We start from the raw sequence: 23,171 nt of genomic DNA on the forward strand, positions 1-23,171 counted from the left end.
TCCTTCTGAATCTGTTTAGTGTATTCATCTCTTGGTCTCCCTCTACGATTTTTACCCTCCACGCTGCCCTCCAATACTATATTGGTGATCCCTTGATGCCTCAGAATATGCGCTACCAACCGATTCCTTCTTCTAGTCAAGTTGTGCCACAAATTCCTCTTCTCTCCAATTCTATTCAATACCTCCTCATTAGTTATGTGACCTACCCATCTAATCTTCAGCATTCTTCTGTAGCACCACATTTCGAAAGCTTCTATTCTCTTCTTGTCCAAACTAGTAATCGTCCATGTTTCACTTCCATACATGGCTACACTCCATACAAATACTTTCAGAAACGACTTCCTGAAACTTAAATCTATATTCGATGTAAACAAATTTCTCTTCTTCTGAAACACTTTCCTTGCCATTGCCAGTCTACATTTTATATCCTCTCTACTTCGACCATCATCAGTTATTTTGCTCCCCAAATAGCAAAACTCCTTTACTACTTTAAGTGTCTTATTTCCTAATCTAATACCCTCAGCATCACCCGACTTAATTTGACTACATTCTATTATCCTCGTTTTGCTTTTGCTGATGTTCATCTTATATCCTCCTTTCAAGACACTGTCAATTCCGTTCAACTGCTCTTCCAAGTCCTTAGTTGTCTCTGACAGAATTACAATGTCATCGGCGAACCTCAAGGTTTTTATTTCTCTTCCATGGATTTTAATACCTACTCCGAATTTTTCTTTTGTTTCCTTTACTGCTTGCTCAATATACAGATTGACTAACATCGGGGAGAGACTACAACCCTGTCTCACTCCCTTCCCAACCACTGCTTCCCTTTCATGCCCCTCGACTCTTGTAACTGCCATGTGGTTTCTGTGCAAATTGTAACTAGCCTTTCGCTCCTTGTGTTTTACCCCTGCCATCTTCAGAATTTGAAAGAGAGTGTTCCAGTCAACATTGCCAAAAACTTTCTCTAAGTCTACAAAAGCTAGAAACGTATGTTTGCCTTTCCTTAATCTATTTTCTAAGATACGTCGTAGGGTCAGTATTGCCTCACGTGTTCCAACATTGCTACGGAATACCAACTGATCTGCCCCGAGGTCAGCTTCTACCAGTTTTTCCATTCGTCTGTAAAGATTTCGCGTTAGTATTTTAACAGCTGTGACTTATTAAACTGATACTTCGGTAATTTTCACATCTGTCAACACCTGCTTTTTTGGGATTGGAATTATTGTATTCTTCTTGAAGTCTGAGGTATTTCGCCTGTCTCATACACCTTGCTCACCAGATGGTAGAGTTTTGTCCAGACTGGCTCTCCCAAGGCTGTCAGTAGTTCTAATGGAATGTTGTCTACTCTCGGGGCCTTATGTCGACTAAGGTCTTTCAGTGCTCTGTCAAACTCTTCACGCAGTATCATATCTCCCACTTCATCTTGATCTACATCCTGTAGGCAGTATCTATCTTTCCCCTAGTGAGATAAGCCTCTACATCCTTACATTTGTCCTCTAGCCATCCCTGCTTAGCCATTTTGCACTTCCTGTCGATCTCATTTTTGAGACGTTTGTATTCCTTTTTGCCTGCTTCATTTACTGCATTTTTATATTTTCTCCTTTCATCAATTAAATTCAATATTTCTTCTGTTACCCAAGGATTTGTAATAGCACTCGTCTTTTTACCTTCTTGATCCACTGCTGCCTTCACTACTTCATCCCTCAAAGCTACCCATTCTTCTTCTACTGTATTTCTTACCCCCATTCCTGTCAATTGTTTCCTTAAGCTCTCCCTGAAAGTCACTACAACCTCTGGTTTAGTCATTTTATCCAGGTCCCATCTCCTTAAACTCCCACCTTTTTACAGTTTCTTCAGTTTTAATCTACAGTTCATAACCAATATATTGTGGACAGAGTCCACATCTGCCCCTGGAAATGTCTTACAATTTAAAACCTGGTTCCTAAATCTCTGTCTTGCCATTATATATTCTATCTGATACCTTCTAGTATCTCCGGGATTCTTCCATGTATACAACCTTCTTTTATGATTCTTGAACCATGTGTTAGCTATGGTTAAGTTATGCTCTGTGCAAAATTCTACCAGGCGGCTTCCTCTTTCATTTCTTATCCCCAATCCATATTCACCTACTATGTTTCCTTCTCTCCCTTTTCCAGTCACCCATGACTATTAAATTTTCGTCTCCCTTCACTACCTGAATAATTTGTTTTATCTCATCATATATTTCATCAATTTCTTCGTCATCTGCAGAGCTATTTGGCATATAAACTTGTACTACTGTATTAGGCGTGGGCTTCATGTTTATCTTGGCCACAATAATTCGTTCACTATGCTGTTTGTAGTAGCTTACCAACACTCCTATTTTTTTATTCATTATTAAACCTACTCCTGCATTATCCCTATTTGATTTTGTATTTATAAACCTGTATTCACCTGACCAAAAGTCTTGTTCCTCCTGCAACCGAACTTCACTAATTCCCGTTATATCTAACTTTAAACTATCCATTTCCCTTTTTAAATTTTCTAACCTACCTGCCCGATTAAGGGATCTGACATTCCACGCTCCGATCCGTAGATCTCTATATTTTCAAACAGCAATGTCATGTCACCGGGCCACAATTGTTCGAAACTTGTTTTAAGAACATTCCGGACAATCTGAGATGACAATTTGGCCACCCAGATCGCCCGACAGGAATTCCATCGAACATTTATGGGACATAATCGATAGGTCAGCTCGTGCACAACATCCATCATCGACAACGCTTCCGCACTTATGGCAAGCATGGCTCAATATTTTAAAATGGTTCAAATGGCTCTAAGCACTATGAGAATTAACATCTGAGGTCATCAGTCCCCTAGACTTAGAACTACTTAAACCTAACTAACCTAAGGACATCACACACATCCATGCCCGAGGCAGGATTCGAACTTGCGACCGTAGCAGCCGCGTGGTTCTGGACTGAAGCGCCTTGAACCGCTCGGCCACAACGGCCGGATGGCTCACTATTTCTGCAGGTGACTTCCAATGACTTGTGGAGTCCATGTCACGTTGAGGTTCTGCACTGTGCCTGGCAAAAGTAAGCCCGATACGATATTAGTAGGTGTCCCATGACTTTTGCCACTTCAGTGTAAATACAATTATATTAAGCGGAGTCATTACTCGGGCATAAACTATTCCCGCGAAGACAATGTTAATTACAGCCCGCACAGAGGAATTGAAACAGTCATTCTTCGCGCTTTCCTTACGCGAATGTTTAAGTAGAAAATCCTGGTATGCAGTATAGTAGCAAAAGCCCTCAACCACGGAATTCGTATTTATTTTCAGATTATGGATGTAGATGCAAACTGAGAGTTGCTCATTGAGCGATGAAGAGATGCTTGTTAGAAGTTATTAAGAGTGCTAAATAGACCAAATCAGTTCTTTCCTAGATAAGGAAAAAACCAAAAATACACCGCAATGGAAGGAAGTGGCATGAAATTGTAAAACGAACGGAATTGAGTTATTTAGTTAGTTTCATTTTTCATGGATCATTTTGCATGATAAATCGTAATGATGTGGAACCAGTCATTTAACTTGCACAACGCAAATTAATTTGTTCATATAGTTACATGATCAACATTACTAATTTTTTAAAGATATACAGATGTGAGTTATTAGCTGCTACCTACCACCTTCTACACGTTACAATAATAGAAATTCTTCTACGGAACAGAAGATGTTGTCAAGGAGAACCTTTCTCAGTTCGTTTTCAAATTTTACTTTGCTGTTTGTCAGACATTTTATATCAAAGTGCTCAATAATTTTTCTTGCAGAATTCTGCACCCCTTTTGTGCTAAAGACAACCTTCATATGGAGTAATGAATGCCATTTTTGTTCTGGTATCGTAATTGTGTATATCATTGTTCCTTTTGAACTGTAATGGACTGTTTGCGACATGCTTCATGAGGAAATAAATATACTGTGAAGCAGTAGTCAGAATACTCTAGTCCTTAAACAGATGATCGTGGGTGAGCACCACATATTATTCTCACAACACGTTTTTGAGGAACGAAGCCTTCCTTTCTCAAAGATGAATTGCCCACGAACACTATTCCACTTGACATTATTGAATAAAAAATATGAAAAATACGAAAGTTTACTGATTTGTATCCCTCCAATTATTCTAAGTTTAAATGTGGCTGAAATAAGTTGTTTTAGGAGTTCCAAAATGTGCTTTTTCCAGTTTCAATTCTCATCGATATGGACGCCTAAGAATTTTGAAGTTTCCATTCTATTTATTATTTCCTTACCGTATGTTATTCTTTTCACTGCTTTAGTACCCGTGAAAGTACAGAACTGAATACGTTACGTATTTTTAAAATTCAGGGCGAGACCACTCGCAGGAGACAAGTCAATGATGCTTTAAGAACGTCGTTTACTATTTCCTCTGCTTCTGTATCAATGCTTGCTTTCATTCATTACTAGTTTTATATTTAAAAAGAACTAATTCTGCGTGTTGTGTATTGGACTGAAGATCGTCTACATTTATGAGAAACAATAGTGGACCTTGGGGAACCCCATAGGTGATTGCTCCCCAGTCAGAATTACGTCCCCACACTACATTAGTTTAATTAGTAAGTACAACTTTCTCCATTCCTTTGGTCGGATATGACATTATCCATTGATATGCTATACCATCAGTCCCATAAAACTTCAATTCGTGTAGAAGAACTGGAGCTATTTTATCATTTATGCTTGTAAAATCTGGTGGTTGAAAATGTAAATGGTAATCTCAGGATAGATGGATATTTCTGATGGCTGCAGTGTAAGCATAAGCTAGAGGAGCCTTTATCTAGGAGTGGACGTAACATTATTGGTCTTGATTATGATAGTGAATCACCGGATGCCAAACAATGATGTCAAGATTTTGCTGACTAATAAAATATAATTAAATAAATGTATCGAATATTAAGACGTTCTCTTTCTTTTCTTTGCAGGTGTACTGCAGGAACGCGGAATATCGTTGTTTTGACTACGTTCTGCCGCTCTAGTCAACATGTTTCTTGGCAGGTAAGTAATCAGCAACTTACTGTCGAATACAGATTTTTTTTCTTTTGTTTAAAAACCGAAAACGATGTGTTTAGCTCTAATGGCTAAACGGTGCGCAGCAACTTTCGACATCTCCTCAGAGCCAGTAACCTTTAACTATAAAGCTATGATTTGATTTCCCTTTATGTATGTGATCGTTTTAACCACCTCTGGACCATGATTGTACAATTTCTTTCACTTCTTAAGTCATTTCCTCTTTCTCCAGATCTAGAAAAGTGGCACTGATAGGGCACTGGTCTCGTTTTCGGGAGAACATTAGTTCAACTCCCTGCCTGACAAAACAAATTTAGGTTTTCTGCGATTTCCCTAAACTAGAAACGACAAATGCCGGGATGGTTTCTTTGAAACTTCCTTCTCCATCCTTACGCGATCAGTGCTTGTCATCGCCTCTAATGAACTCGACGTCTAGGGGATATTACATCCTAATCTTCCTTCCCCCTACCTGCGCCAGTATTCCTTCATTCTCGCTCTCCTTGCACTCTCTGTTTCCTATATGTTTCTTTACTGATCCCACACTTCTCATCAAGTTATATTTCTGCCGTTATCTCAACACTGTCTTCTTTCTAGCTCTTCCTTTGACTGCTCTCAACCCCTCTCTGTTCCGTGTCTGTTTCTTTACTGATCCCTCACTTCTCTTGATCATGTTATACTTCGCCAGCATAGAGATTTGTGTTTTCGGTTTTCCTTGTAATTCAGTACCTTATTTGTCAGTCCTATCTGATTTCATTCTTTTGATGTGTACGTAGAGAGCCGGCATTCTTTTTTCATTGTGGCTGATTTCTTTTCAAACTTTCCAAATAATTCCTTGTTTGATCCCAAGCGAAAGCTAAACTCATCTGCTGTTACTTTTTCCATTGTCAGAATTTTTCTCAGAAATTTCCTTTGCAATTTCTTCATTTCTGAAAGCTCCTTTCCGGCAGTTATCTTGGTGGAGTATAATCATTAAGCTTTAACTGTGGCGCTGTGGTGTCTGACTTGGTCGCGTTAAAATAGGGATTGGTATTTTTTTAAAATGTGTTGTCGTGATCTGGATGCTACCTCCTTTATAGCTCCCTCCTTTAACTGTTGCCTTCACATTCATGTTAGGATTTACAGTGTCAGTTAGGTATTTTAACTTCTGTATTCCTTTAATATCACTATCCATTGCCGTCCGCACGACTTTTCTTTGCTTCCAGAATGAGGTTTTCACTCTGCAGTGGAGTGTGCGCTGAAATGAAACTTCTTTGCTTGTTTGCAATGTCCAGCTGCATGCGATAAATACTTGATCATTTTCAGAAGTGAGGTATCGTAATTTAAGCCTAGTCCTTAGATAGCCTGAACTATTTCCGCAAGTGAAATTGTGACGGCCCTTATCTTTCTGCCATTTTTGTATTAACTCATCCAGGACACAATTGCTCAGAATAGATGTGAGGCCATCTCCTTGTGTTTGTCCTGTACCTTCTTTTCTTCTTCGTTTCACCCAACTTTGGGGTACGTTGAATCAATCACTTCTGTGTGTTCTGTGCCTTTCTTTTCGCCCAGTACTGCTTCATTCTTTCTGATCTTGCTTTTCTTTCCTCATCAGAGATGACAATCGTTCTTTTCTTTCTATTTTGGAGCTGGAATCCCTCTTTTCTGTCTTTGCTTATCATTTTTGCGGTCCTGTCTGTGAGCATTTTTTCTGTGATGTGTAATTCTCTTAAGTCTTTCTCTGTTTGGATAAACCAATTTGGTTTGGATTTTTTATTCCTGAAGTAGTCAAACATTCTTTTTGTAAGTCTATTTGGGTTCATTCTGAGAATGTGCCCATAAAACTCAATTCTTCTTTTCCTCATTGTATCCGAAAGTTTTTCTGTGGTTTTGTAGAGTGTTTCATTTTTGGTATGAATTAGTTTGTCGTTATGAAATTTGGGGCCTAAAATTTTTCTCAATATTTTTCTTTCTTTGATCTCTAGCCTTTCAATTGGGCCATGGTTAGTGATAGATAATGTCTCCGCTGCATATAGTGCTTCTGGTTTAATGACAGTGTTGTAATGTTTTATTTTTGAATTCCATGAGAGGGACTTTTTATTATAAGTATTTTTAGTAAGCTGAAAGGCTAGTTCAACTTTGTGTCTTCTTAATTCTATTGCTTTTTTCTCAAGGGCGTTCCAGCTAATCCATTCACCAAGATATTTGAATTCTTTAACAATTTCGATCTTTTGGTCTCTTACTTTAAGATATTTCATTGGCTTTTTTATATTTGTGATTATTTTGGTTTTTTCAAAAGAAATTTTAAGGCCTATTTTCTCTGCTTGTTTCTGTAATTCGAGGATCTGTTCTTTGGCTTCTTCCCATGTTTCAGCTAGTAGGGCCATATCATCTGCAAATGCTAGGCAATTAACCTTGATGCCTTTGTTTTTTGTTCCTAGTCGGATTCCACTATTGATTTTCTTGTTCCATTCTCTTACTATTTTTTCTAGGGCACAGTTAAATAACAATGGAGAGAGTCCATCACCTTGTCGTACTCCAGTTTTTATCTCAAATAGGTCTGAGAGTTCTCCCATAAATTTAATTTTGGAGTATGTGTTGGTGATGGTTTCTCTAATTAGGTTTGTAGTTTTATTGTCTAGGTTCAATTCTTTTAATATGGAGATTAGAGATTCCCTGTCTATGGAGTCGTACGCCTTTTGAAAGTCAATGAATGTGATGACATACGCTTTTGCTCTCGATTTTTGGTAGGCCATAAGATTTTTGAGGTTTAGAATTTGTTCTGGGCAGGATCTTCCCTTTCTGAAGCCTGCCTGGTATTCTCCAAGTTGACAATCTAGCTGGGGTTCTGCTCTGTTCAAAAGGACTTTAGACAGTATTTTGTATGTTACGTCAAGGAGCGAAATCCCTCTGTAATTGTTGGGGTCTGTTCTGGATCCCCTCTTATGAATTGGGTGAATGAGGGCCATCTTCCATTCATCCGGAATTCTTTCTGTTTTCCATATTTCTTCAAATATGTTTTGGAGAGATTCTATGGCATTTCTATTGACATTTTTCCACAGTTCAGCTGTAATTTGGTTCTCTCCCGAAGCCTTATAGTTTTTGAGATTCAAAATGATTGATTGTAGTTCCTCGACGGTGGGTGGTTCTGAGTTAGGACTTGTTGAAGTTGAGTTGCTGAAATCCATTTTTTCAATTGGTTCTTTACAGTTGAGAAGGTTTCTGAAATATTCCCTCAAAATTTTGCAATTATCCCTGTTGTTGTGTGGAATATTACCATTTTTATCTTGTAATTGGAGTGTCGGTGGGCTGTACTTGGTTATTTTTTGTTTAAAAGTTCTGTAAAAGCTCCTAGTCTTGTTTTTGTTGAAGTCTTCGTTGATCTGCAAAAGGAGTTGATCTTCTTGTGCTTTTTTAATTCTTTTGAGGTTTTTACTCACTAGTTTTCTTACACTCAGGAAATTTTGCCTATTATATTCATTTTTCTGAGATTGCGTCTGTTGCCATGCTTTCTTTCTTTGCTCAATAAGTTTGTCACATTCCTCTGTCCACCATGCGTGTTTTTTGATTTTGGTTATAGGTGCTATTTGTTCAGCTTTGGTTAGTAGGCTTTCCTTCATTTGATCCCAATTTTGGTTCCTTATATCTTGAGTCGCGAGGGGAAACTCCTTCGAATTCATTATCTTTTCTGGATCGTATCTTCTGCTTTTGGGTTTACTGTTTCTATCTTTTCTTTTGGGGATAATTTTGAGTTTTATTTTAGAAAGATAGTGATCAGAATCCAAGTTTGCTCCTCTGAGTACTTTGACATTTTGTATTTCTGTATGGTGTTTCCATTTTATCGCCACATGATCAAGTTGAAATTCACCCAAGTGTGGGTTTGGTAAGGTCCATGTCTTCTGTTTTCTGGGTAGTCTCTTAAAGGCTGTGGATTTCAGGATCAAGCCATGCGCTTGGCAGAGTTCTACTAATCTGACTCCATTTTGGTTAGTTCTATTGTGCGCTGGGTAGTTTCCAACAATATTTTTGTATTTCTTCTCTTTTCCTACTTGAGCATTGAAGTCCCTCGTAAGTATGATGTTGTGTTTGTCTGGGATCTTTTGCACCACGTCATCTAGTTGTTCCCAAAAACGTTCCACCTTTTCCTTATTTTTCCTATTGTCTTCATTTATGGGGGCATGTGCATTCACAATTGTGTATACTCTATTAGCAGATTTAAAAGTGAGTGTGGAGAGTCTTTCCGATTGTGATTGAAAGCTGATAATGGAGTCTAAAATACTTTTATCTATTATAAAGCCCGTTCCGAGGTGGGGTGTGTTTTTCATTATTCTTTTGCCTACCTTTCCTTTGTATATTCTGAAACCTCCGGAATCAAAATTGTTTTCATCTATGTATCGAGTTTCTTGTAGTGATGTTATGAGTATTCTATGATGTTTGAGGGTATCTGTAAGATGTTTTAATTTTCCTGTTTTTAAAAGAGAGTTTACATTGCAAGTAGCTATGTAACTTGTTTTTTTTACATTTCAATTTGCTTGATGTCTTATCATGTCCCGATTCATCTCTGTGCAATGCTGCAGACTCCCCAGAATCCGATAGTCTGCTTGCGCACCTTGGTGCGGTGGATTGTCCACCTGGGGTAATTTGTTTCACATTACACTCTTCCATGATTGATAGTATTATGTAAGGGGTGACTCTTCGAGCCACAAATTTACAACCACGGTTGTTAGCCCTGGAGGTTTTTCCCAGCCGCCCCTAACCTGGGGAACAGACGCTGACCAAAGACCGCCCAATGTGAGACAGTCGCCTTTGGATTTCTGGTCCTGTGTACCTTCTTTTATTTAATTATATTTTTTTATTTGTTGTCATTTGGTGTATCCACCGTATCAGCCAGCACTTTATTGCGTAGGTCGTACTTCATGTGATTAAGAAATAATTGTACGAACTTTGTAGCATATAGTAGGTGATAACGGATCATACTAAACATCATAATAACTAAAATGGTACGAGTACTGTAATTTGTTCTACAATGAAATTATTAACTTATCTTATAGTTATACGACGCATTCCATGTGTATACATGGCACTAGGACCTAACAGACAGTGCGTGGGCTAGTATAGAAGCATATCCTAAAAACAGACTGTCATATTTGCTGTTTACAGCCTGTGATACATTGTAGAGTTAGTACCGCGTCGCGCTTTTCTACATCTCTCCAGAACACAATCTGATTTTCCTCTAGCCTGCGTTCTACCAGTCTTTCTGTTCTTCTGTATATATTTCGTATTAGTATATTACAACCAAGCCTTATTAAAGTGAGCCGCGCGGGATTATTCGAGCGGTCTTAGGCGCTGCAGTCATGGGCTGTGCGGCTGGTCCCGGCGGAGGTTCGAGTCCTCCCTCGGGCATGGGTGTGTGTGTTTGCCCTTAGGATAATTTACGCTAAGTAGTGTGTAAGCTTAGGGACTGATGACCTTAGCAGTTAAGTCCCATAAGATTTCACACACACACACACACACACACACACTTATTGAAGTGATAGTTCGGTAATATTAGCACCTGTCAGCACCTGCTGCCTTTGAAGCTGTAATGATTACCTTCCTACTAAGGAAGGACCGAAAGTTAGTGTTTTGCTCGCTAGGCGTCAATGCAGAGCGATATCAAACGCTTTCCGAAAGTAAAACAGCAACTTCGTTAGTGCTGTCTTCTGCCTTCCTAGATCTCATGAGCGAATTCAGCAAATCCATAATATGCAAGCTTAAAGCATGTTCCATGTTCCTACTACATATTAACGTCAGCGATATAGGTCCATAGTTATGTGCATCTTTCATACGACCCTACTTGAAAGCAACAATAATCGTACCTTTTCCAAATCGCTTGGCATCCTTCATTGCCCCAGCCACACACGATAACAGCTGCTTGCGAGGCAGCACGTTGTCACATCGTATGTATTGTCGGGACTACCAGAGGACATCACATTTGCCATTCACCCCCGCACCCTTTACCATTAGTTGCCTTTCCTTGGGATCCTAATAAGGCACTAAAAAATAAACGAAATCTAGTGAATGTGGAAATGGGTTATCCTTTCTTTTAAAATAACTTCTACGAGGGGCAGTCAAATGAAAATGAGGCGTATGCAGACAACTAGGTAGAGTGTTTATTATTTAAAAAGTAATTGTCACAACTGTTAATACATTTATCCCATTGAGACAAGACGGGCAATGCCTTCATTGGAAAATGTGTAAAGTAGCCTACGGTTGCACCATAACTAAACATGATCGCATATGCCTTATGAAATTTTTCAGTAAGTGAAGCTATCATTACCGAAGGAAAATAACGCTGATTGGTTGGGGAAAGTGAACAACAGGCTCTTCTGAAGGGAGAAGCTATTTTAAATATCAGCTAAATACTGATGATAATTTTGAAATGGGTGGAATATAGTGCAGTCGCTCTCGAACCGCACTGGGGGTGGGGGTGGGGGGGGGGGGCGAGGGGGAAGGGTACCACGGGTAATATTTACTACTAAAATCACTGATAACACAAAGAAAGCATCGATTAGCTAAAAAGAAGGGATAATTAAACCGTCGCCAGCCCGCTAGGGCAATGAAACTCCAGAATCTTGAGAAAGGGAATGGCAAAGAATTTTAAGCAAATAATCACTGGCGTGGCAACAGAAGGTAGTCACGCTTTTCCACAGCACAACAGTCCACGAGAAAATAAATGAAACAGAAAGCACTGAGTTTGCAGTTACTTATTCTGAAATACTAAATTTTGAAAGTAAAATTAAATGGAGCTACTGGTTAAATAATGACAGGCTTAACTTAAGCTTCGTTACGTAAAAAAAATTACTTTCAGTAATTTCAGTGCAACGAGTGCAAAATTTAGAAAAAGGCATGCAATTTAGTTTTGATTATTGAAAGACTGAACCGAATTTACTTTAAGCAAATGAGCAATTAATTTTACTTTTAAAATGTTGTTGTTGTGGTCTTCAGTCCAGAGACTGGTTTGATGCAGCTCTCCATGCTACTCTACCCTGTGCAAGCTTCTTCATCTCCCAGTACCTACTGCAACCTACATCCTTCTGAATCTGCTTAGTGTATTCAACTCTTGGTCTCCCTCTACGATTTTTACCCTCCACGCTGCCCTCCAATACTAAATTGGTGATCCCTTGATGCCTCAGAATATGCCCTACCAGCCGATCCCTTCTTCTAGTCAAGTTGTGCCCAAACATTCTCATCTCCCCAATTCTATTCAATATCTCCTCATTAGCTATGTGATCTGCCCATCTAATCTTGAGCATCGCATTTCGAAAGCTTTTATTCTCTTCTTGTCTAAACTATTTATCGTCCAAGTTTCACTTCCATACATGGTTACACTCCATACAAATACTTTCAGAAACGACTTCCTGACACTTAAATCTATACTCGATGTTAACAAATTTCTCTTCTTCAGAAATACTTTCCTTGCCATTGCCAGTCTACATTTTATATCCTCTCTACTTCGGCCATCATCAGTTATTTTGCTCCCCAAATAGCAAAACTCCTTTATTACTTTAAGTGTCTCATTTCCTAATCTAATACCCTCAGCATCACCCGACTTAATTCGACTACATTCCATTATCCTCGTTTTGCTTTTGTTGATGTTCATCTTATATCCTCCCTTCAAGACACTGTCCATTCCGATCAAATGCTCTTCCAAGTCCTTTGCTGTCTCTGACAGAATTACAATGTCATCGGCGAACCTCAAAGTTTTTATTTCTTCTCCATGGATTTTAATACCTACTCCGAACTTTTCTTTTGTTTCCTTTACTGCTTGCTCAATATACAGATTGAACAGCATCGGGCAGAGAATACAACCCTGTCTCACTCCCTTCCCAACCACTGCTTCCCTTTCATGTCCCTCGACTCTTATAACTGCCATCTGCTTTCTGAACAAATTGTAAATAGCCTTTTGCTCCCTGTATTTTACCCTTGCCACCTTCAGAATTTGAAAGAGAGTATTCCAGTCAACATTGTCAAAAGCTTTCTCTAAGTCTACAAATGCTAGAAACGTAGGTTTGTCTTTCCGCTCTGTGCAAAATTCTACCAGGCGGCTTCCTCTTTCATTCTTTACCCCGATTCCATATTCACCTACTACGTTTCCTTCTCTTCGTTTTCCTGCTATCGAATTGCAGTCACTCATGACTATTAAATTTTCGTCTCCTTTCACTATCTGAATAATTTCTTTTATCTCATCATACATTTCATCAATCTCTACAATCATCTGCGGAACTAGTCGGCATATAAACTTGTACTACTGTGGTAGGCGTGGGCTTCGTGTCTGTCTTGGCCACAATAATGCGTTCAATATGCTGTTTGTAGTAGCTAACCCGCACTCCTATTTTTATCAGTATTTCATTTTGTATTTATAACCCTGTATTCACCTGACCAGAAGTCTTGTTCCTCCTGCCATTGAACTTCAGTAATTCCCACTATATCCAACTTTAACCTATCCATTTTCCCTTTTTAAATTTTCTAACCTACCTGCCCGATTAATGGATCTGACATCCCACACTCCGACCTGTAGAACCCCAGTTTTCTTTCTCCAGATAACAACGTCCTCCTGAGTAGTCCCCGCCTGGAGATCCGAATGGGGGACTATTTTACCTCCGGAATATTTTACCCAAGACGACGCCATCATCAATTAAACATGCAGTAAAGCTGCATACCCTCGGGAAAAATTAAGGCTGTAGTTTTCCCTTGCTTTCAGCCGTTCGCAGTGCCAGCACAGCAAGGCCGTTTTGGTTAGTGTTACAAGGCCAGATCAGTCAATCATCGAGACTGTTGCCCCTGGCCTCTCAACAGATACCCCTCCATTGTGGTTGCACCTATGGTACGGCTATCTGTATCGCTGAGGCACGCAAGCCTTCCCACTAACGGCAAGGTCCATGGTTCATGGGGGGACTTTTAAAATAACAATAATAAAATACATACCAAGCCAGCAGAAGTCACTCGCTAAGCTAAATACAGAATAAAGGAAATTGTGCAATCTTAATTTGTGCTGTATCTTTCGTTATTAATTTTACTAGTGAAATTTTACTTTGCTTTAAGTAGCCTCTGTCATGCAATACAAGAATGAACTGTTACTGAGGCAGAAAATATAGACTGAAACTGGTCATTAGCAAACACACAAAACTGGCAGTAAATAATTAATCAGTTCTCATATTCTTATGACACTCGGTGATTGCATTGAAAGGAAAAGGTGATACTTTCTGAGGACAATGACAACACTGGTGCCTTACAAGTTTTAACTATTGCAAGTTATTATTTAAGTTATTCGTACTTCGTGAAAGAAAATCAACTGGATAAAGCCCCTACATTTCTATATATGTCATTTAACAGTCCTACTTGTAGCTGTGCGGACGATGAAGAATGTAGCCGATGACAATGCTGAGTTGTCGCTGTTGCTGCTGCTGCTATTCAATGAGAATCCCAAGCCGTCTCAGAGCCACGGATAACTATCAACAGGCAATAGTTGGAACTGCAGCTTCCTCTGCCTGTGCACTCCTACCATGCTCTGAATACTCGCGGGTTATCAAATCAGACGCGTCTACACTGGCGCGAGTACAGCTGCACACCGCGGCGGCTGGAGCGCCCAACAAACACCTCCGCACTCTTTCATTACTCGAGCTGCTCTGCCTCCTCTCCGCTCGCAACGCGACACAGACTCTCCGTACGCAAAGATAAACAACAGCACAGCTACTACCATTTTGTCGTTGGTATCGACACATTTCAATAAAGTTCCCTTGGCTATTACCCAGCAATTTACAATATTTTCATTATAATTACAATCAATTCTGTACAGTCAAAGATAAATACACTAGTACATAGATTACGTATTAAATATAGTTTCTGTAATGCCGCTTACAGCTTCATAATCAAAAGTAGGGTGCAAGTTATCAACAGATATTAAACGGCGAACATTTTGGATGGTGCAGAAGATATTTTATCTGCATTTTCGATGTTACAAGTTCAGTGAAGGGAAGGGTTGTTCTTATCAGAATGGACAGCAAACCAACTCCGACAACGATATTTCAGGTACACATGCCAATGTCGCAAGTTGAAGGTGAAGAGACAGAGAAAGTATATGTTTGTTGTTGTTGTTGTCTTCAGTCCTGAGACTGGTTTGATGCAGCTCTCCATGCTACTCTATCCTGTGCAAGCTTTTTCATCTCCCAGTACTTACTGCAACCTACATCCTTCTGAATCTGCTTAGTGTATTCATCTCTTGGTCTCCCTCTACGATTTTTGCCCTCCACGCTGTCCTCCAATGCTAAATTTGTGATCTCTTGATGCCTCAGAACATGTCCTACCAACCGGTCCCTTCTTTTTGTCAAGTTGTGCCACAAACTCCTCTTCTCACCAATTCTGTTCAATACCTCCTCATTAGTTATGTGATCTACCCATCTAATCTTCAGCATTCTTCTGTAGCACCACATTTCGAAAGCTTCTATTCTCTTCCTGTCCAAACTATTTATCGTCCATGTTTCACTTCCATACATGGCTACACTCCATACAAATACTTTCAGAAACGACTTCCTGACACTTAAATCTATACACGATGTTAACAAATTTCTCTTCTTCAGAAACGCTTTCCTGGCCATTGCCAGTCTACATTTCATATCCTCTCTACTTTGACCATCATCAGTTATTTTGCTCCCCAAATAGCAAAACTCCTTTACTGCTTTAAGTGTCTTATTTCCTAATCTAATTCCCTCAGCATCACCCGACTTAATTCGACTACATTCCATTATCCTCGTTTTGCTTTTGTTGATGTTCATCTTATATCCTCCTTTCAAGACACTGTCCATTCCGTTCACCTGCTCTTCCAAGTCCTTTGCTGTCTCTGACAGATTTACAATGTCATCGGCGAACACCAACGTTTTTATTTCTTCTCCATGGACTTTAATACCTACTCCGAATTTTTCTTTTGTTTCCTTTACTGCTTGCTCAATATACAGATTGAATAACATCGGGGAGAGGCTACAACCCTGTCTCACTCCCTTCCCAACCGCTGCTTCCCTTTGATGCCCCTCGACTCTTATAACTGCCATGTGGTTTCTGTATATGAGGATATTGAAAGGGAAATTCAGCAGTTAAAGGGAGATAATAATCTAATAATCATGAGGAACTGGAATGCAGTTGTCGGGGAAGGAGTAGAAGAAACGATTACGTGAGAATATGGGCTTACAACAAGAAATGACAGAGTAGAAAGACTAAGTGAGTTCTGTAATAAATTTCAGCTAATAACTGCGAATACCCTGTTCAAGAATCACAAGAGAAGGAGGTATATTTGGAAACTGAATGGGTGATACGGAAAAATTTCAGTTGGATTACATCCAGGCCAGACAGAGATTCCTATATCAGAAATTGGACTGTAAGGCGTACCCAGGAACAGATATAGACTCAGATCATAATTTAGTAGTCTTGAAGAGCAGGGTGAAGCTTAAGACATTAATGAGGAAGAATCACAGCGCAAAGAAGTGGGATAACGAGGTACGGTTGAAGTTCTTTAAAGGTATAGATGCAGCAATAAAGAATAGCGCAGTAGGCAGTACAGTTGAAGAGGAACGGACATCTCTAAAAAGGGCAATCACAGAAATTGGAAAGAAAAACATAGATACAAAGAAGGTAACTGCGAAGAGACCATGGGTAACAAAAGAAAAACTTCAGTTGATCGAAGAAAGAAGGAAGTACAAAAATTCTCAGGGTAATTCAGAAATACAAGTCGCTGAGGAATGAAATGAACAGGAAGTGCAGGGTGGCTAAGACGAAAAAGAAATGATTGTCGGAAGGACTGACTCAGCATATAGTAAAGTCAAAAAAACCTTCGGTGAAACTAGCGGATAGGAGGAAAAGGGTACATTGAAGGCCTCTATGAGGGGGGAAGATTTGTCTGATGTGGTAGATGAATACGATTTAGAAAAGATGGGCGATCCAGTATTAGAATCAAAATTTAATAGAGCTCTGGAGGACTTAAATCGAATAAGACAGAATTTCTAAAATCATTGGGGGAAGTGGCAACAAAACGACTGTTCACGTTGGTGTGTGGAATGTATAAGTCTGGCGACATACCATCTGAATTTCGGGAAAAAAAATAGCATCAACACAATTCCGAAGACTGCAAGAACGCCGGCCGCTATGGTCGAGTGGTTCTAGGCGCTTCAGTCCGGAAGCGCGCGGCTGCTACTGTCGCAGGTTCGAATCCTGCCTCGGGCATGGATGTGTGTGAATCCGTAGGTTAGTTAGGTTTAAGTAGTTCTAAGTTTAGGGGACTGATGGCCTCTGATGTTAAGTCCCATAGTGCTTAGAGCCATTTGAACCATTTTGAACTGCAAGAGTTGACAAGTGCGAGGATTATCACACAATCAGTTTAACAGCTCCTGCATCCAAGTTAATCTCAAAAATAATATACTGAATAATGGAAAAGAAAATTAACGATGAAAAGAAAAATGACGATTAGTTTGCCTTTAGGTAAGTTAAAGGCACCAGAGCGCAATTACGACGTTGCGGTTGATAATGGAAGCAAGACTAAAGAAAAATCAAGACACGTTCATAGGATTTGTCGACCTGGAAAAAGCGTTCGACAGTGTAAAATGGTGCAAGATGTTAGAAATTCTGAGAAAAATAGGGGTGAACTATAGGGAGAGACGAGCAATATACAATATGTACAAGAGCCAAGAGGGAATAATAAGACTGGACGACCAAGAACGAAGTGTAAGGCAGGGATGTAGTCATTCGCGCCAACTGTTCAATGTGTGCGTAGAAGAAGTAATGATGGAAACAAAACAAAGGTTCAGGAGCGGAATTAAAATTCAAGATGAAAGGATATCAATGATACGATTCGCTGATGACATTGCTGTCCTGAGTGAAAGTGAAGAAGAACTACAGGGTGTGTTGAATAGGATGAATTGTCCAGTGAGTTCATAACAATGATTGAGAGTAAATCAAAGAAAGACAAAAGTAATGAGAACTAGCAGAAATGAGAAGAGCGAGAAACTTAACATCAGGATTGATGGTCACGAAGTAGATGAAGTTAAGGAATTCTGCTACCTAGGCAGCAAAATAACCAATGACGGACGGAGCACGGAGGACATCAGAAGCAGACTAGCACTGACAAAAAAAGCATTCCTCGCCAAGAGAAATCTCCTAGCATCAAACATAGGCTTAAATTTGAGGAATAAATTTATGAGAATGTTTGTTTGGAGCACAGTATTGTATGGTAGTGAAACATGAACTGTGGGAAAACCAGAACAGAAGAGAATCGAAGTATTTGAGATCCGGTGCTGCCGACGAAGGTTGAAAATTAGGTGGAGTGATAAAGTAAAGAAATGAGGAGGTTCTGCGTAGAATCGTAGAGGAAAGGAATATGTGGTAAACGCTAGCAAGGAGAATGGGATGCCGGCCGGTGTGGCCGTGCGGTTAAAGGCGCTTCAGTCTGGAACCGCGTGACCGCTACGGTCGCAGGTTCGAATCCTGCCTCGGGCATGGATGTGTGTGATGTCCTTAGGTTTAATTCTTTCTAAGTTCTAGGCGACTGATGACCTCAGAAGTTAAGTCGCATAGTGCTCAGAGCCATTTGAACCATTTGAGAATGGGATGATTTCCATGGTGTTAGAAGGAACTGCAGAGGGCAAAAACTGAAGAGGAAGACAGAGACTGGAATACATCCAACACATAATTGAGGAAGCAGGCAGCATGTTCTACTCTGAAATGGATAGGTTTGCACAAGGGAGGAATTCGTGGCGGGAAACATCAAACCAGTCAGGAAATTGATGACTTAAAAAAAAAAAAAAAACCGGTCCCGTGATTGTACCAAGCCGTGCACCTTTTCCTCCGAAGCAAATCTGACGGCCACGGATGTTTTGTCCAGGGCTCTTACAAGATGGTAACCCTATGGGGAGAGATCGGGATTGTATGGAGGATATGTAAGAGTTTCCCAACAAAACATCTGCAGCGTTGTCGAAACAACCTTGGCAACATGTGGACAGACCAAAGATGCTGTCTGTCAACCCGCTGCTCATTGACTTTATGGAACACCGTCCCACAATTAGCGCACAGGGGTACGTGGACACTTTACAAAAACTGAAGAGCGCCAGCAAGTCCAAACGCCCAGGAATGTTCACGGACGGCATCATTCTGTTTTAAGATAAAGCTCGCCCACATGTTTCCAAGGTTGTTTCGACTACGCTGCAGACGTTTTGCTGCCTCGCGTATCCTACATAACGTGCCGATTCGTCCCCATGCGATTTCCATATTTTTGGCTGTCGATTTGCATCGCAGGACGAGGTATACGGCTGGTTCCGTAGGAAACCGTAAACATTTTTCCTTGAAGAGACTAACCGTTTTGTCTCGCAGTGGGATAAATGTATTAACAGTTATGACGATTAATTTTGAAATAATAAACGATTTACTAACTTTTTCTGCATCCGTCTGGTTTTCGTTTACCTGCCCCGTAAACATAGACATCTCTGAGTAACAGGCATTAATTCCTCAATCTTATACCAATATTAAATATTAAAAGAAGAAGCAATACATTTCCATTCAAAATAAATCCTGAGATCTTTAAAAGCCTGTAATAAATCGGAAAGAACTAAACCTACTGTTCTAGCTTCAACTAAAAAACAAATGTGCTGCCTACCAAGCAGAGTGGAAAGAATAGAAATTTAAAATTCCATTTATTTTAGTTTAATGTTGGAACTTTTCAACTCTATAATTTACAAATTATTTCACTTTTCATCGCAAAAATATCATCTAATTTCATATTGAGGTGTTACATGTAAGGCACTCTTTAGCTGCATAAGCTCTATGTGGTATGTGAAGAAATGTCACCAGTAAGTAGTTAGAGTACAGTAGTGGAAAACTGATGAAAATGGTCAACATGTTTCAGTACGCAATTGAAAGAAACCACAAACTGGTGTGTGATACGAAACAGAAATATTCTGTTAACAAAATCATGTGTAATACCTACAGTTCTAAAGTATCTGTATTGACGATTTTCCCCTGAGATAAGAACCATATATTTAAGTTTTTCTAGGTTTTAATTAGAATCTGAATCTGTTGATTTCAATTAATCGCTTTCGAAGGATAAAACTGAAAATCCACACAGTCGGAGAGTTGACCCTTTGCAGTATAACGTAATGAGCTTTGTGGAGATCTTCCAGTAGGAAGAATGGGCTCTAATATCAAATTTCCACCGTTTCATTCCTGCCCATTGATGTCAGATCCATCACAATTACATCAGTCTCAAGTGCCACCCATCAGGCTTTTAGTTTTCCGCCATCCTACTTCAGAATATCATGAATATTACTTAGAAAGCTTGAAGCTCTTAATACGACTGTCCATCAGATCGAATCTCTCTTTTGGTGAGCAGATATCTGCATCGACAATAAAATAGGAAAAATTATCTTAGAGGAGCGTACTTCTTCACCTTCTATAAGTTCTTCGTTAGACTCACAGATTAATTGCTTCTTCGCTCAGCTGGGAACAAATTTCTATTCTCTTTCAATGTCTGAATGAGATTAAAGTTTGCGGGCAAGCAGGTAAGCATCAACTGTCAACTATTAAAGCCATCTTGAGATCACATTGAGGGAGGACATAGAAGCAATTTAGAGGCGGGCTGCTAGATTTGTTACTGGTAGGTTTGATCATCACGCGAGTGTTACGGAAATGCTTCAGGAACTCGGGTGGGAGTCTCTAGAGGAAACGAGGCGTTCTTTTCGTGAATCGCTACTGAGGAAATTTAGACAACTTACATTTCGCGGAAAGGCCACAAAGATAAGATAAGAGAGATTAGGGCTCGCACAGAGGCATATAGGCAGTCATTTTTCCCTCGCTCTGTTTGGGAGTGGAACAGGGAGAGAAGATGCTAGTTGTGGTACGAGGTACCCTCCGCCACGCACCGTATGGTGGATTGCGGAGTATGTATGTAGATTTAGATGTAGATGAGTCGTCATCATTCTCTTGGCCTTGCATATTTCAGAGGAATCATCGCTTTAGAAAACATCGGTTAGACATCGACTGATAGTGCCTGTAATGAAATAAAGCCGAGGAAAGGTTCTTTGATAGTTATTTCTTCACCATGTTCTGTCTGTACTAAACGGACAACCTACGACATTTCTTCTGCGCCACTCATGTCAGGAGTAGAGACTAAAATAACTGAGTGGTGCGCTGCCTTTTAAGTTCATTTAAAATGTCCTCTTCAATACGTGTTGATAACAGAGTAATCAACGTTATTTTATCAGATAATGACACTTTAGGAGTACTGTACAAAGAAGACAAATTTAGCACTTGGGCGCCTCTGACACAGGAATGGGAAAAACCGACCGGTTAAAACCGATCCCGGTATTTTCATTCTGAATATCCGATATTTTTCGGTATTGGTTTGGTCTCTGCTATAACAGATACTTTTATTTTTTGCCGATAACCGGATATAAAACCGATATATCAGTTTTCCAAAGCAGTTGTGCTAAAACTTTTGGTTTTTAAATCAAACGTTTTTTGTAAACGAGTTTGGTAGGAAGTTCTGTGGCTTCTTTGAGATTCGTATCGTCTTTGAACGGTACTGATAAGAAGTCAACCTACGGATCAGCACATGATACAACGGTTATTCGTGGACATACTGGATAGTAAATATTGGTCAATGAAACTGGTTATTGAAGCTATAACTATTGTCATGTAATTGTTCGTAGCAAATGCTGCACAGGGTGGTCCAAAAGTCCGGAAACACCCTGATAAAATCCAAATGGAGCAGCAAACAAGGAAACAGAGTCCCTACACACGAGGAACGGGAAGGGGGAAACATTATAGGCTATGCCACCAACATGGCGGCCATCTTGAAAGCCGCCATCTTGGATTCAATTCCAAAATTTCAAATGGGAATGTGGTCATGTGACATATCAAACAGATAGAGAATTTCATCAGAAAAACAATGCCGTTGTTATTTTAAACCTAGCTTTATTCATTCTCGGGTTATAGCCAGTTACGTGTGGCAGCGGTGGGACGCTCGGCTCGGCAGCGTGAGTCTTACGTACTGAGAAGTCATAAAATGGAGTCTGAAACGGTGCAAAGTGACTATCCCATGCCTGATATGTTACATGTGTTTAACTGTTAGGTATCTTTTACTCATGCTAACGTTTTAGTCATTGTTTCCTTATTTAAGGGTTACAAAATGTCCTTAACTTATGAAGAATGCATTGAAATCATCCTGATATCAGGAGAAAGATGCACACGGGTCATTGCTGAGGATTTCAACAGTCGTCACCCAACCAGACAGCCCATCATTCACAGCGCAGTTGCCAAGCTTTTGGCCAAATTCCGAGCAACAGGTTCTGTTGAAGATAAACATAAGGCTGGAAGACCAAAATACGCCACCGATGAAGCAACAACAGTGAGCGTGTTGGCATAGGAGTCCGCAACGAAGTACTCGTCGCCTGTCACAAGAATGTGGGGTTAGCCGTACCTCCATACTGCGAATTTTATCGCAGTACAAATGGCACCCGTACAAAATTCAGCTGCTCCAGCACCTGAACGAGGATGACCCAGACCGTCGGGTACAGTTCGCAGAATGGGTGACACAGCAGCTGCAGATACACCCACGTTTCCCCTATCAGGTGCTGATCAGTGATGAAGCCATTTGGTTTATCAATGGTGAAGTGAACAATCAGAATCACAGATACTGGTCCGACACAAATTGGCACTGGATTGATTCTTCCAAAACGGTCGACTCACAAAAAGTGATGGTCTGGTGTGGTGTGTGGGCTACCAGAATCGTTGGACCATTTTTTTATTGATGGTACGTTAACAGCCAACGGTTATCTGAGGTTATTGTATGAAGAAGTGTTTCCCTCATTGTTAACGGAGGACGGGACATTTTCGGAATGCTTCCACCATGAAGGAGCCCCACCACATTATGGGCACAATTTGCGAGCATACCTGGATGTGCAGTTCCCTCAAAAGTGGATTGGTCGTAGGGGTGCTGTGGAGTGGCCACCACGTTGGTGGTCTCTCGGGACTGTGTAACATCAGCGTAATGTCTCTTCGGCACATAACACACATGCTGCGGAGCGCCCCACCGCTGCCACACGTAACTGGCTATAAC

The 23,171-nt window shown here is 40.1% G+C and overlaps 1 protein-coding gene across 4 annotated transcripts in view; it reads left to right on the forward strand.

Moving 5' to 3' along the window:
* The window catches only part of LOC124552058 (scoloptoxin SSD14-like), a 447,845-nt gene that overhangs the window by 313,802 nt on the left and 110,872 nt on the right, over positions 1–23,171 (forward strand). For all 4 annotated transcript variants that reach the window (XM_047126487.1, XM_047126490.1, XM_047126488.1 and 1 more), the window contains one exon: positions 4,978–5,050. In XM_047126487.1, coding sequence (XP_046982443.1) covers positions 5,037–5,050 — 14 coding nt within the window. In that variant the 5' untranslated portion in view covers positions 4,978–5,036. The remainder of the gene's footprint in view (positions 1–4,977; positions 5,051–23,171) is intronic.

The sequence above is a fragment of the Schistocerca americana genome, chromosome 1, assembly GCF_021461395.2.
Source record: "Schistocerca americana isolate TAMUIC-IGC-003095 chromosome 1, iqSchAmer2.1, whole genome shotgun sequence".
NCBI classification, from domain to species: Eukaryota; Metazoa; Arthropoda; class Insecta; order Orthoptera; family Acrididae; genus Schistocerca; species Schistocerca americana.